This window comes from Harmonia axyridis, chromosome 7, assembly GCF_914767665.1.
Source record: "Harmonia axyridis chromosome 7, icHarAxyr1.1, whole genome shotgun sequence".
In the NCBI taxonomy this organism is placed as follows: Eukaryota; Metazoa; Arthropoda; class Insecta; order Coleoptera; family Coccinellidae; genus Harmonia; species Harmonia axyridis.
Genome location: NC_059507.1, coordinates 1,145,126 through 1,160,539, shown reverse-complemented (window position 1 = coordinate 1,160,539; position 15,414 = coordinate 1,145,126). Strand labels below are relative to the sequence as shown.

The following is a 15,414-nucleotide window of genomic DNA, read 5'->3' as shown; positions in this document are numbered from 1 at the left end:
TTATGTCAAGATATCGATTAATATTATCTCATGCAGTCTATGGGGACAGTCAAAGCATAAGCTAGCTCAGCCCTTCAGTTTTTTTTTTCAGAACAATCAAATGAATGTACGATTAGAGTTTAATAATGCAACACCTAAAGCTAATCTATATTTTTTGAGCCAAGTTGCTCCACCAAAAAAATCGAGTGGTGTTAAACCCGGTGACTTTGTCGGCCAACATCTGCAAATATGTCTCCCCATTTGAGTTGCTATCAAGTACAGCTCGAGAGTAACAAGCGCTTAAAAATGTAAATAAAATTTTCAAATCGCGAGAAGAAGTTCATGTAACATCAATTAATTATAACACTAAAAATATCATATTAGTTTTCTTTCGTTATCTTCATTCCAATATTCCCAAGATGAAACAAATGCCACTGAACTCGACTAAAAATTGCAGAATATCGAAACAAAAAATAATTGCTGTTATGACTTCATCTGAAACCGGCATACTTGATTTTTTAATGAGATCATTATTTGTCAGCTCAGCTTGTTAGTATAAAATTTCTGCTTGGCGTGAATTCTACGATAATAAGCATTTTTTCAAGGTGTTGCATTCTGATTATTCTGAAGCTGGGAGTTAATTAAATAACCTTTTGAAATCGGAGGAAATGTACGTATAAACTAAATGTTTTTATATACTATAAGAATACAATAAACTGACACAGATGAGTATGAGTTTCATGAGAGGAGAAAAAGATGAACAATTCATTCCTACACATCATCCACATGCAGAGATGTTTGGAGAAGATATGTATGAAATCTATAATGAACCCTTAATGTTAACCTCAAGTCATTGTTAACTCAAGACATTGGTAACATCGTGGGAATGCATTTTCTGCTTTTGGTTTAGTTTGCTTTCGGTGTTGATTTTCTTCTTTGATATAAAGAAAGTGGCAGCTGAAGCGCTTCTAGAGCTCCAAAAAATTTACGGAGAAGACCGAATTGAAGGTATTGCTCGATGCCAAACACAACTTCTTGTGTTAATACCTCCAATGGCTTAGCAGAGAACTCCTGATGTTGAACTTAGTTGTGTACCTTAAACGAAATAACTTTTTCATCAGGACATGAAATACACTGCGCAAAAAAATTAACGCACATTCTGAAAATCTCAATTTTAATGAAAGTTAACTCTACATTGACTTTATAACTTATTTTTTATGTTCTCTCGGGAAGGTTTTGAACGAAACAAGACACATTAAATGGAAGAAAAATTCAGGATTTCACCGAATCTTATGTGAAAGAAGATGAATAAACAATTTTCAAAATACTGGAATGCTGATAAGTGATTTAATACTTGGTATTTCCACCCCTTGCGTTAATTACAGCTCGGCAACGACGGTTCATACTCAAAATGAGTGATCTTAAAATGTTCTGATCTAATCCTTCCCAGATTTCTCTGAGTTGGATTCCTAAGTCATTAAGAGTAGCTGGATGATTTTCTGAACTTCTCAGCCTTCTATTGAGGTTGTCCCAAACCTGCTCAATCGGATTGAGATCTGGACTTCTTGCTGGCCAATATCGTCCATAAAAATGAAATTTTCACCAATGTATGGGGCAAATGGCACTACATGCTCTTCAAGAATGTTCCTTGTATACCTATCAGCATTCATAGCTCTATTATCAACGACCACTAGGTCTGTGCGAGCAGTCGAAGATATTCCACCCCATACCATAATCGATCCTCCCCCGAAACCAGTAGTATTCAGGAAATTTCACTGAGCATATCTTTCATGTGGACTTCTGTATACAAAGGAACGTCGATCACAATGGTAGAGGCAGAATCTAGACTTATCTGTGAAGAGAACTCTTTCCCAATCAGCCTCTTCCCAATGGATATGCTCTCTCGCAAAATCCAAACGCGTCCTTCGATGGGCTGGGGTAAGAGCTGGGCCTCTTGCCGCGACACGAGGCCTTAAATCATATTCTCTGAGGCGATTTCTTATTGTCTGAGTGCTAATTTGCACCCTATGAGATTGCTCAAGCTGATTTTGAAGGAGGCGAGCGGTTGCAAACCGTTGTCTCAACGAAGAAACTCTCAAGTAACGTTCTTGAATGGCAGTTGTTACCCGTGATATACCCTGTCCTGGTCTTCGGACATTCATACCTGTCTCCCTGAATCGCTGCAACATTCTGGACACACTTGTATGGGAAACTCCAAACCTTTCTGCAATTCTTTTGAATGTCCCTTCTTCTCGCTTGGGCACATTCCTCTTGGGTCAAATTGCGTGTTTCGCGTTGCATAGCAATCGAGTCTAGAAAATCAAACGAAAGAAAAACTATTGATCACTAGAATTGATCGATTCAAAATCTGATATTCTCATGTTTTTTTTATTCCTGCTGGGAAAAAACATCTGTATTGAAGAAAAACGTTGAAAGTGGATGACATATGCAAGCATAATTCTGATAAAAATAATTATCATTGAGAACCCCTTCAGTTGTAGAATAAATTTGAGATTTCCATAATGTGCGTTAATGTTTTTGCGCAGTGTAGGTCCTCGTTGACAGTCTAATCCGTCAAACCAAAAGCAGAAGAACGCCTCCCCACCCTAATCCGCCTAGGCTACATACCTGTGACAATACTGGCGGTATCCATTTCGCCCGCTGGGGCGCTGCCATCGCTGAGGCTGGAACTGGCTGAGCTGAAGGGGACAGAAGATCGGTCACTAGGACAGGGACTTGGGGGCAAGGCTAGGGTACTCAGAGATGGGGCTCGATGGAGCCATCCAATAGCGGACCTACGCTTCGGGTTATAGCTGGGGGGGCCTCGGAACCGGACTGAAATATATTCTGATGATCTAGAGCTTGTTCATGTGTTTTTTTTGGGGTAGAGTGTGTGCTTTGCACAGGATGTCCCAGGTCTTAACAGGGGTGGATACAGGGAGAAGAAATCCTGGATCCGCCCCTGGGTTTTACCGCCGTAAAAATTCCAAAAAACAATCCTGCACCACATAAGATAAAACTAAATATTTCATTGATAGAGAAATTTGAACCATTTGTGATCTCAGCTATTGTAGAACTTTGTTTTGCTTCGATGATTGAGATGATACTTGACTTTGGAAGTGACACAGTAATTAATATGCATTCAGGTATAAAAAGATAGTAAGAAATACCAAAAAAGAAGCTATAGACTTCGGTAAAAGTTTTGACCGTTATGCAAGTGCCTAGAACTTTCAGGTATTATTTGAACGCGTTGAATATTTTGGAAACAAAGTTCTGTTTGTTCATTTATAATGTCGAAACTATTTTTGACCACTAGCTTACAATTTTCAATGGATTTTGAATAGCTGAATCACTCGCCCTCTGATTCTACATGTATAGGGTGTTTTTTTCGAGGTATATAACTTAAAGTTGGCATTACTGTTCAAGATGGCGACCGATTTAACAGCGGATTTATTCTCAGTTTGGTTTGGCAATTCATCATGATTAGACTCACGCCTGAACAACGCTTGCAAATAGTGCAATTTTATTCCGAAAATAATGGTTCTGTGCGGAATACGTATCGCGCACTACGTCCATTTTATTTTGTTTAGCGATGAAGTGCACTTCTGGTTGAATGGCTACGTCAACAAACAAAACTGCCGCATTTGGAGTGAAGCTAATCTTCAAATGTATGTCGAAACACCGTTACATCCAGAAAAACTGACTGTTTGGTGCGCTTTATGGGCTGGTGGAATCATTGGTCCGTACTTCTTCAAAAACGATGATGGCCAGAACGTTACAGTCAATGGTGATCGGTATGAGCCATGATTACTAACTTTTTCATTCCTGAATTGAACAACCATGATGTCCAGGAGCTGTAGTTCCAACAAGACGGCGCAACATATCACACAGCTCGTGCCACAATCGATTTATTGAAAGACACGTTCGGTGACCGCCTAATTTCACGTTTTGGACCTGTAAATTGGCCTCCAAAATCTTGTGATTTAACACCGCTAGACTACTTTCTGTGGGGCTATGTGAAGTCATTGGTCTATGCGGATAAGCCACAAATCCTTGACCATTTGGAAGACAACATTCGCCCTGTTATTGCCGATATACGGCCACAAATGTTGGAAAAAGTCATCAAAAATTGGACGTCCAGATTGGACTACATCCGAGCCAGCCGTGACGGTCATATGCCAGAAATCATATTTAAAATGTAATACCACAAGATTATCTTGCGGATAAATAAAATTCATGTCAATCGAATAATCCACCGTTGTTTTATTGCATTTTAAAATTCTATAGCTCTAAAAAAAAACACCCTTTATAAGAATTTCGATGATTTCATGAGAACATTTTTATTGTTGGCAGTAAAACTTGGGACACACTGTACAGATGGCCTACTATATTGTAGCAGAACCAAGATGCATGAAATAACTCTTGAACTTGAATAAAACGCGTTTAAAACATTGGGATCCAACCACCTGATTAATTTTTTGAGATATATATTAACAAAAATACTTTGGAGAAACTAGCCTTTGCCGTAAATGTAGATCAAGACGGCTTTAGGTGATCTAAAGGTTGTTTCTAACTGCTAAATTTTCATTCTGAATTACATCCAGGTTTCAACTATGAGAAAAATTCTGGTTTTATGTATTTTGTTTCGGGGTGGATAGAAAATTTGGAGTCAACACAGAATACATACCGCAAGAATCTCCTAAATGTATTGTAGTTTTTTGATAGAATTATTATGATACAGATGAATGAATGAACGTATACATGCAATAAGATGCAAACATCCATTTTGATATAACATTCAAAATAATAGGTATATTTTGGAACTAAAAAAAATTTTAATTTCGATCAAAAAACGATATATTTCAGTGAATAATCATTAATTACATTAATCAATGTCTAAACGGTACGTGAACGAAATGAATTTTCATTCAGTCTAACTGAAGTTGTTCAACAAGTTTCCAAACTTTCCTTAACTTTAATCTCCCACTTGTGAAGGGTATTCTCATTTTAACTGAATACACGCAATTAACAAGATCACCGAGTATGTGTTTAGTTTCTCAATGAACAATTGACTTTACCCGATCTTCAAGAAGATATAAAATCGATCGTAGTTTTCCAACAATTCATCATGCTATCTATGGCAATAGCTACATGCTGCATGCAACTTATTTGATTGAAATATGAAGCTTAGACATTTCATGGTTTGATATTCCTTATGACATGGAAGTAAATATGGACATGAGGCTTTCAGTTTGATTCGTTTCTCTAAAAAAGAGCTATGCCAGAGAATGTGCCATTCATTGTTCTTTAACAGCTATAGTTTTAGAGATCCCAACATAAGATATCGAATTCGAAGCACCCAGTACATCACCTAGTAGTCTCTCTAACTCAACACCTAATTTCATGGGCGCAAACGCATCAAACCAAGAAATATCCAGCTTCCAACTAGACCCAATCCTTTCGAATCTCTAGCTTTCAACTCACCCACATCCTCTTGTCGATAGCTCTCGATGACTTCGGCCAGTTCCAAGTTTCCAGCTATAACAGCCACCTGATAAGGATTCTGATTGGCAAAGTTCAGCGCGTTTCTGTCCGCTCCCCTGAAGAGCAGCTGACGAGCGCAGGACTCTTGCCCGTTGACACCACACACGTGGAGGGGCGTATTACCGGAAGCGTTTTGAGCATTCATGTCTGCTCCGTAGAACAGAAGATGCTCCAAGTGCTGGAGCTGTCCGTTCTTGCATGCCTAGAAAATGAAGCCTAGAATGAGTGCTGGGATTAGATGGGAGAATTTGGGGATGCGAGAAGGGTATAGAAATGCAGAGATGATGTGATGGTTTGCATGTTTTCAACATTTGGAATGAATGATTATAGAAACGTTTAATCTAGGTGATAGAGATTTGTCAGGTTTTGGTACAGTGCTAACACAAATTAGGTGTACTTTTTTCCAATACTCGTCATTGAAAATGCCTCATTTTTGACGACTAAAAAGTAGATCCACGTTGTTTATACATGGTGGCCATTTGAAAAAGAAACTGAGCAATTTATCTGAAGACATTGGTCCAAAACGTCAAGATCAATATCGATATTTTATTTGAGAGAGATTGGGAGCTGTTTCAGCTGACTTTCTGTAACCTAGAAAGTCTTGAAATACTTTTGAAGAAGGAAGTTCTTAAGATAGAACTTCTATTTATTGGAAACTTGCATGCTAGTTTAGCAAATATTCAATATGTCCAGCACCAACCTTCATATGAGTTTTGTTCGAAACGTTGATGCACATTCTGTAACATTCTACCTTTAGATTTATATTAGATTCAAGAGGGTTGCATTGCTTTGCAACCTTAAGATCTATCGTGTCTTCCATCAGAGATATTTTCGCCATCACGTGATCTACAGCTTGCCTTTCAGTTCCAGAGTTCTAATGAACTCCAGTATCTGGTATGGCTTCAAGGGGATACTTCCTCACTTCTACAAGTCTCTTGTCCGAAGCATTTTTGCGTTGGCTAGCGATGGTGAGGCATTCCGACACCAGGGTATCCGGAGTTTCTTCTTCCTTCACCCAGATTCTGCACTTGTCGTTTTCTGCTAAATCCATTATCATGAGTTGCTTACTGAGGCAACTATGCCTTGTGAGGAGTTGTAGTATATTCTTGCTAAGATCCAGACTCTTTGTGGAATTATCCAACCCAGGAAGACTCTGCCATAGTGTTTCTCTTTTGGGTTTTTCCTTCTCCTGCAACTCTTTCTTGTATGTACATTTACCTATACCATAGAAAGGTTCTGGGCTAATGCAAGGAGTTTGTGCTCCTTTTCTGGCAAGTGTTTTGGCCTCTTCATTTCCTTTAACTCTTAAGTGATCAGGACATCCCACCATGATATCTTCCCTCTTCAAAAGTAAGAGTTTTCGCTTTCAAGGATTCTCAATTTACAGAAAATTTCTCAGTTGAATATGCACTTTTTGAATTGAAGTTGATCTTCCCTGGTATTTCTGTGATATCAGGATTGTCTAGCTTTTCTGCAAGCAAATAATATCTGAATGCGAGTAACACATTGTATTTTAGCCAAATCCAAGCCAATCGTGTAAAAGGTACAGAGCTGAAAAGCTATCATCTCCACTAATAGATCAACGTGTGTTGGTGTTTTGGAAGAATGTCTTCAGTTGGTCCATGAGTAGCTCTGATTCATTTCCAAATGGCCACCCTGTTTTGTTATAATATTCACAATTCTTTGATCTTTTCGTTTTGATACCCGCACTCATCAACAAAATGGAAGAGGAAAGATTACGTCACAGAGTCACATTACAGGGGTGGGGGAATTCGATTTACCCTGTCTTCGCTACAATACGGTCCATCGTAAGACCGATGGAAAAAATTTTCATTGCCTTGATTCTCAGTATAATGTGGTGTCTTGAATCTTTGTCGACTTTGCCTTGGCCAAAAGCCCTCAAAGCATTTAGTGTTAGATCCAACTGGTTCACTGAGCGATCTTGGCATTCCATACTGAGGTTAGCAAATAATGAAAAAAATATGTTAAGCGACTGATGGTGATTGGACTTTTGATGAATGAATGATCGTAGATGTGTGTACTTCAATGAATAAAGAAAGAAAGAAGGAAAAATTGAAAATTCTGTAGAGACTGAGACGATTATTATACGATATATTTGAATAATTTTAGAGAAACTATTACATATTATATAATATGAAACCATTGTTTAAAATAGGAGATAAATACAATAACAGATGATATCATTCAAATTTAAAATTACATTAGAAAATATATTATGAAACGAAACAATTCAATAACGCATTGTATTCTGGAGATAAAATTGAAATCAGTATTGAATAATGACATTATCTGCACTCGAATTTAACAAGGACGAATTATAAAATATATTATTTAATATTGTTGTTCCTATGTCAGGAATCATCTATAATAATCAAAATATCGAATCGTTAGATTCATTAATTCTATACAGGCAATAGCGAAGAAACATTTTTTCATATAATTGAAATTAGTGCCAGAACTTTTGAGACACATTAACAACGACAAAGGTCTTGTAACGGGTGTTTTTTTTCGAGGTATATAACTTTAAGTTGGCATTACTGTTCAGTATGGCGACCGATTTAACAACTGACACGTGATTTATTCTCAGTTTGGTTTGGCAATTCATCACGAATAGACTCACGACTGAACAACGCTTGCAAATAGTGCAATTTTATTTCGAAAATAATGGTTCTGTGCGGAATACGTATCGCGCACTACGTCCATTTTATTTTGTTAAGCGATGAAGCGCACTTCTGGTTGAATGGCTACGTCAACAAACAAAACTGCCGCATTTGGAGTGGAGCTAATCCTCAAGTGTATGTCGAAACACCTTTACATCCAGAAAAACAGACTGTTTGGTGCGCTTTATGGGCTGGTGGAATCATTGGTCCGTACTTCTTCAAAAACGATGATGGCCAGAACGTTACAGTCAATGGTGTTCGGTATAGAGCCATGATTACTAACTTTCTCATTCCTGAATTGAACAACCATGATGTCCAGGCGCTGTGGTTCCAACAAGACGGCGCAACATGTCACACAGCTCGTGCCACAATCGATTTATTGAAAGACACTTTTGGTGACCGCCTAATTTCACGTTGTGGACCTGTGAATTGGCCTCCAAGATCTTGTGATTCAACACCGCTAGACTACTTTCTGTGGGGCTATGTAAAGTCATTGGTCTATGCGGATAAGCCACAAACCCTTGACCATTTGGAAGACAACATTCGCCGTGTTATTGCCGATATACGGCTACAAATGTTGGAAAAAGTCATCGAAAATTGGACGTCCAGATTGGACTACATCCGAGCCAGCCGTGGCGGTCATATGCCAGAAATCATATTTAAAATGTAATGCCACAAGATTATCTTGCGGATAAATAAAATTCATGTCAATCGAATAATCCATCGTTGTTCCATTGCAATTTAAAGTTCTATATAGCTCTAAAAAAAACACCCTTTACAACTCTCATCCCAGAATTTTTTCGTAAACCTACGCCTTCGTTTCACAAAAAATGAAATAATCCCGGATACATACCTGATGCACCTCCTGCCATCCTTGCAGATCCTGGGCACCTATCGACGCGTGGTCGTGCAACAAACACTCTGTGAATTGGGGATCCACGTTGTGGGTTACGGTGAGGTAAAGGGGAGTCAATCCCTTGCAGTCTTTGTAGTTGGGCGAGGCGCCCAGTTCCAGGAGCGTCTTCATGGCCTCCAGGTTCCTGTTTTCCACCGAACGGTGCATGGCCGTGGACCCGTCCTTCGTCCGGTAGTCCAAGAGTGCTCCACCGTTCACCAGGGCTATGATCACCTTGGCCGGCTTCTTGATGGACGTCGAGATCGTGAGGGGAGTTTCTAGAAACGAAAAAAAATGGTCAACCCACCCTGAAATTTTTAACGCCCAGAGTTTTTCTAGGAAGCTTCAGGGTTTTCCAATGAGAGGTTTCATTTTGAATAGCCAGCTTTCACTTTCGAAAAAACCTTCGAACGATAAGTGTCAAAATTTGACAGGAGTCCGACCATTAGTTTGTGAGATATTGCGTTGTGAGTGTAGATACTTCTGTTATTTGAAAAATGATGGAAAAAAGAAATTCGTGTGCTGATAAAATGTTCCTTTTTGAAGGGAAAAATACAGTTGAAGCAAAATCTTGGCTTGATGAAGACTTTCCGGGGTCAGCACCAGGAAAATCAACCATCATTGATTGGTACGCTAAGTTTAAACGTGGTGAAATGAGCACCGGAGACGGCGAACGCACTGGACACCCAAAAGAGGCCGTCGCCGACGAAAAAATCAAAAAAGTTCAGAAAATAATTCTGAATGACCGTGAAGTGAAGTTGATCGAGATAGCAGACATTGTGAAGATATCATCTGAAGGTGTACATCATATAATTCACGAATAATTGTACATGAGAAAGCTGTGTGCAAAAAGGGTGCCGCGCGAGGTCACAATCGATCAAAAGCAACAACGTGTTAATGATTCTGAGCAGTGTTTGAGGCTATTTAAGTGCAATAAACCTTTATTTTTGCGTCGATATGTGACAATGGATGAACCATGGCTCCATAATTTCACTCCGGAGTCCAATAGATAGCTAGCTGAGTGGACTGCATACGATGAACCGAACCCAAAGCGACTAAAAACACAACAGTCAGCTGGCAAGGTTATGGCATCAGTATTCTGGGATGTGCAAGGCATAATATTAATTGATTACCTCCAAAAGGGCCAGACCATCAACAGCGATTATTATAAATCGTTATTGGATCGTTTAAAGTATGAAATCGTTAAAAATCGGCTCCATTTGAAGAAAAAAAGGTGCTGTTTCATCAAGACAATGCGCCGTGTCACAAATCAATGAAAACAATGGCAAAATTGCATGAATTCGGCTTCGATTTGCTTCTGCATCCACCGTATTCGCCAGATCTGGCCCCCAGCGACTTTTTCCAGTTCTCTGACCTCAAAAGAATGCTCGCTGGAAAGAAATTTAGCGCCAATGAAGAAGTAATCGCCGAAACTGAGGCTCATTTTGAAGCGAAAGACAAATCGTACTACAAAAATAGTATCGAAAAGTTGTAAGATCGCTATAATCGCTGTATCGCCATCGAAGGCAACTATGTTGAATAATAAAATTGAATAATAAAATCGAATTTTGCCAAAAACATGTGTTTTACTATGGTAGACCGAGGACTTTTCAATTGGCCTGTTACATTTCTCGATTCTGTCTTTCCGTAAATCGGAACCGATACCTCGTGCCTCAAGAACCGATTCCGCTCGCCTCATAAAACACGAGGCGATCAATTCTTATACGTTTTCCGAGAAAATACGCGACCTGACGTCTGAACTGAACCTTACCGCATCCGTGAATCGAATCATGCTGAGCTGAACGTTCGCCGTGATATTCCAGTTTCTCGATTGCGGCTAACGAGAAAACGTGAAAAATGTGACAAACCTCCAGTCCAGATTCACGAATCCACTGTCAATTAACGGCAAATAGATTACAGATCGGTGCAGCTCCGGACCGACCAGGTTACGCTTGAAAAATTGACCTGTGATCCTTTCAGAATGATTTCTTTCTCGGATGGCGTTATATCTCCGAGTGGACGATTGCATAATGAACAGCGGCCAGTGGCGTGGCGACCTATGGAGCTCTTGGGAATGTCCCAACTTCGATGCTTACCGAAAGAATCTCGAGAACTATGAATTATAAACTTGGACAACTCCAATTTATCAAAACTCAAGATTTTCAAATTAGAACCTCAATTTTTTATGGAAAACTAATCATAATTTTGAGCTGAATATTTGCATATTGGGGTTTGAGACAATGATCTTTCTCCCTAAAATACACTGCGCAAAAAAATTAACGCACATTCTGAATATCTCAATTTTAATGAAAGTTAACTCTACTCTCTCTTAAGTTAAAATAAGTCTACATTGACTTATTTTTTATGTTCTCTCGGGAAGGTTTTGAACGAAACAAGACACATTAAATGGAAGAAAAATTCAGGATTTCACCGAATCTTATGTGAAAGAAGAGAAATAACCAATTTTCAAAATATTGAAATGCTGATAAGTGATTTAATACTTGGTATTTTCACCCCTTGCGTTAATAACAGCTCGGCAACGACGGTTCATACTCAAAATGAGTGATCTTAAAATGTTCTGATCTAATCCTTCCCAGATTTCTCTGAGTTGGATTCCTAAGTCATTAAGAGTAGCTAGATGATTTTCTGAACTTCTCAGCCTTCTATTGAGGTTGTCCCAAACCTGCTCAATCGGATTGAGATCTGGATATTCCACCCCATACCATAATCGATCCTCCCCCGAAACCAGTAGAATTCAGGAAATTGCACTGAGCATATCTTTCATGTGGACGTCTGTATACAAGGGAACGTCGATCACAATGGTAGAGGCAGAATCTAGACTCATCTGTGAAAAGAACTCTTTCCCAATCAGCCTCTTCCCAATGGATATGCTCTCTCGCAAAATCCAAACGAGCCCTTCGATGGGCTGGGGTAAGAGCTGGGCCTCTTGACGCGACACGAGGCCTTAAATCATATTCTCTGAGGCGATTTCTTATTGTCCGAGTGCTAATTTGCACCCCATGAGTTTGCTCAAGCTGATTTTGAAGGAGGCGAGCGGTTACAAACTGTTGTCTCAACGAAGAAACTCTCAAGTAACGTTCTTGAATGGCAGTTGTTACCCGTGGTCTACCCTGTCCTGATCTTCGGACATTCATACCTGTCTCCCTGAATCGATGCAACATTCTGGATACACTTGTATGGGAAACTCCAAACCTTTCTGCAATCCTTGTGTATGTCCACCCTTCTTCTCGCAAAACTACCGCTTTGGCACATTCCTCTTGGGTCAAATTGCGTGTTTCGCGTTGCATAGCGATCGAGTGTAGAAAATCAAACGAAAGAAAAACTATTGATCATTGGATTCTGATAAAAATAATTATCTCTGAGAACACCTTCAGTTGTAGAATAAATTTGAGATTTCCATAATGTGCGTTAATTTTTTTGCGCAGTGTATTTTCAGATCTCTACAATTTCTGGTTATACCGGAAACAGACTACTACTCCCTTATTTCAAATGGTACACCCAGTATATTATTGCATCATTAGATAGAAGTTGTAGATATCTGAAAATATTATAGGGAGAAAGATCATTGTCTTGAATTCAATTATCAGCACAAAATTATTATGATTAATTTTCTATAAACGTCTAATAGGCCATCCCGGTGAATCACTCTAATAATGAAATATAACCATGCATTTGTGTGGAACTAAGATATTCCTGCACGATTTTGTTCTACAAGGTGTCGCAGAAATTAGACAAATAACTTTTAGAATCCACATTGCGGGTGTTTGAGAGGTTGTGCCAAAATTTATTCAGCTCCAGGGCGCTCAAATTCTGACTACGCCACTGCCAATTTCGATGGATATCGTATCAGGAAATCACCGGACTGAGTTGTTCTAGCAGTTTGGATAAAAAAGGGCGTAGGTAGAGCTGAGAAAGCCCCTTTCTTTATTGGGTCACTCTCGAAATTTCTAACATGAATATCAATCTGATTGCGTGCGATGCTGGGAGTTGGATCTTTTGTCAGATGGAATGACAATCGGATAAATGAGATACGGCAACTTCATTTGCATCTGATTAGAATTAGTCAAAGATCTTCCTTGAATTAATTGGCTGATTCATTGTTTCAACAACGTCGTTCTCACAATTGTTGCAGGACCCTGTATAATTTAATAATTTAATTTACTGTTGGAGGAATAGATACCTACCTCCTGAATCCTGGCAGTGAAAATTGGGATCGAGACCTTTTGAGCACATTTTCGTGACTTTTTCCACCTGGCCATTCTGTACATATTCCAGGAATCTCCTCAGATTTGTTCTGGTGTGGAGGCTTTTCAGTTGCTTTTCATCTACCGATATCATTTTGTAGACCCTTCGTTTATACTTCAACTGAAAGGAAAAATATGAGCTTGAAATTTGATAGAGGAAAAATATGGGCTTAAAACAATGTTTCCCCAATTTTTGTGATTCAATATTGGACCGAAAGTAGTATATTGAATATCAAAGTGTTTATCTAGTGACACTTTCCCGTACGACAATGTATATTTTTTTTGATTCCCCAAGAAAATCCAAGTGTTATAAAAGTTTAATGAGTCTTCTTGATAAAGGATATTTAATATAAATCAAATAATTTGACAACTTTGTGTCTAATCCTTCACAATAATATATCTGTATGATATATTTAGTTTATTTTTGTCTTGGAATATATTCCAATTCTACTAAACTAAATATATAGATATACATATATGATATTGTGAAGGATTAGACACAAAGTTGTCAAATTATTTGATTTAAATCCAAGTGTTACTAGCGCACTCCCTTAGTAATGTTAAATTGAAGTTCAAATTAGCAATCCCCATACTAAAAAACGTAAAAATTCTAATTTTCATACAGAAATTGTAAAAGCTCAAAAACTAATCGGGGAAATCCGAATCATATTTAAATTTTGAACACCCAATATTTTGGAAACTAGAAATTTTTGTACAAGATATGTTGGGTAGAATCCTCATATTTTGAGATCAAGAATCTACTACTAAGAGACATTTTCAATTAATAAATCATTCATGAATTCCGTAAAAAATAATTATGAATAGATTTTCCATAATTTATATCATGTTAAATCTTCTTTGATCTAAATTTGATGGAAGGATATAATCTTCCCATTTGATGGAACATCATGAAAACATAGTCCTTCCACAAAGTCACACCCCAGTGATCAGAATTAAAAACGATATTAATATGACTACAGGTAATCATAATGATGGATTATTTTCATCACTTTTTTGTTACTGAATAAATAATATCGGTGTATAGGATTATTAAAAATGGCCTTGCTTTTTTGAATTGTACAGGACGCTGAATGAATGGATCAAATCAAGTATACCGATAGACATAAAGTGAACATTTATATTGAAGGTTTTATTATACAATGAAATTTTTAATGGAACTCTGTATTAAATCGAATGACAGTAGAATTATTTGATTTCAATCAAAAAAACGTTCGAAAATTTCAAATATGGAACGCCTCAATTGAAAGGCCACATAATCATGGGATTAATATGTTAAGGGGGGTCATACATTATTGCGCAAATAACATGTCCATATTGATAATGCAACGGGTGTTTTTTTCGAGGTATATAACTTTAAGTTGCCTTTACTGTTCAAGATGGCCAACGATTTAACAGCTGTCAAGTGATTTATTCTCAGTTTGATTTGGCAATTCATCATGAATAGACTCACGCCTGAACAACGCTTGCAAATAGTGCAATTTCATTTCGAAAATAATGGTTGCGGAATACGTATCGCGCACTACGTCCATTTTATTTTGTTTAGCGTTGAAGCGCACTTCTGGTTGAATGGCTACGTCAACAAACAAAACTGCCGCATTTGGAGTGAAGCTAATCCTGAAGTGTATGTCGAAACACCGTTACATCCAGAAAAACTGACTGTTTGGTGCGCTTTATGGGCTGGTGGAATCATTGGTCCGTACTTCTTCAAAAACGATGATGGCCAGAAAGTTATAGTCAATAGTGATCGGTATAGAGCCATGATTACTAACTTTTTCATTCCATAATTGAACAACCATGATGTCCAGGAGCTGTGGTTCCCACAAGACGGCGCAACATGTCACACAGCTCGTGCCACAATCGATTTATCGAAAGACAAGTTTGGTGACCGCCTAATTTCACGTTTTGGACCTGTGAATTGGCCTCCAAGATCTTGTGATTTAACACCGCTTGACTACTTTCTGTGGGGCTATGTAAAGTCATTGGTCTATGCGGATAAGACACAAACCCTTGACCATTTGGAAGACAACAT

The 15,414-nt window shown here is 38.4% G+C and overlaps 1 protein-coding gene across 12 annotated transcripts in view; it reads right to left on the bottom strand.

Annotated features, from left to right (window-relative positions):
* Positions 1-15,414, bottom strand: part of LOC123683871 (SH3 and multiple ankyrin repeat domains protein 3) — a 124,529-nt gene that overhangs the window by 10,646 nt on the left and 98,469 nt on the right. For 10 of the 12 annotated variants that reach the window (XM_045622840.1, XM_045622834.1, XM_045622844.1 and 7 more), the window contains 4 exons: positions 13,305-13,485; positions 9,058-9,377; positions 5,464-5,725; positions 2,608-2,814 (listed from right to left, as the gene is read on the bottom strand). In XM_045622840.1, coding sequence (XP_045478796.1) covers positions 2,608-2,814; positions 5,464-5,725; positions 9,058-9,377; positions 13,305-13,485 — 970 coding nt within the window. The remainder of the gene's footprint in view (positions 1-2,607; positions 2,815-5,463; positions 5,726-9,057; positions 9,378-13,304; positions 13,486-15,414) is intronic. The other 2 variants (XM_045622842.1, XM_045622843.1) reach the window with 1 other exon arrangement.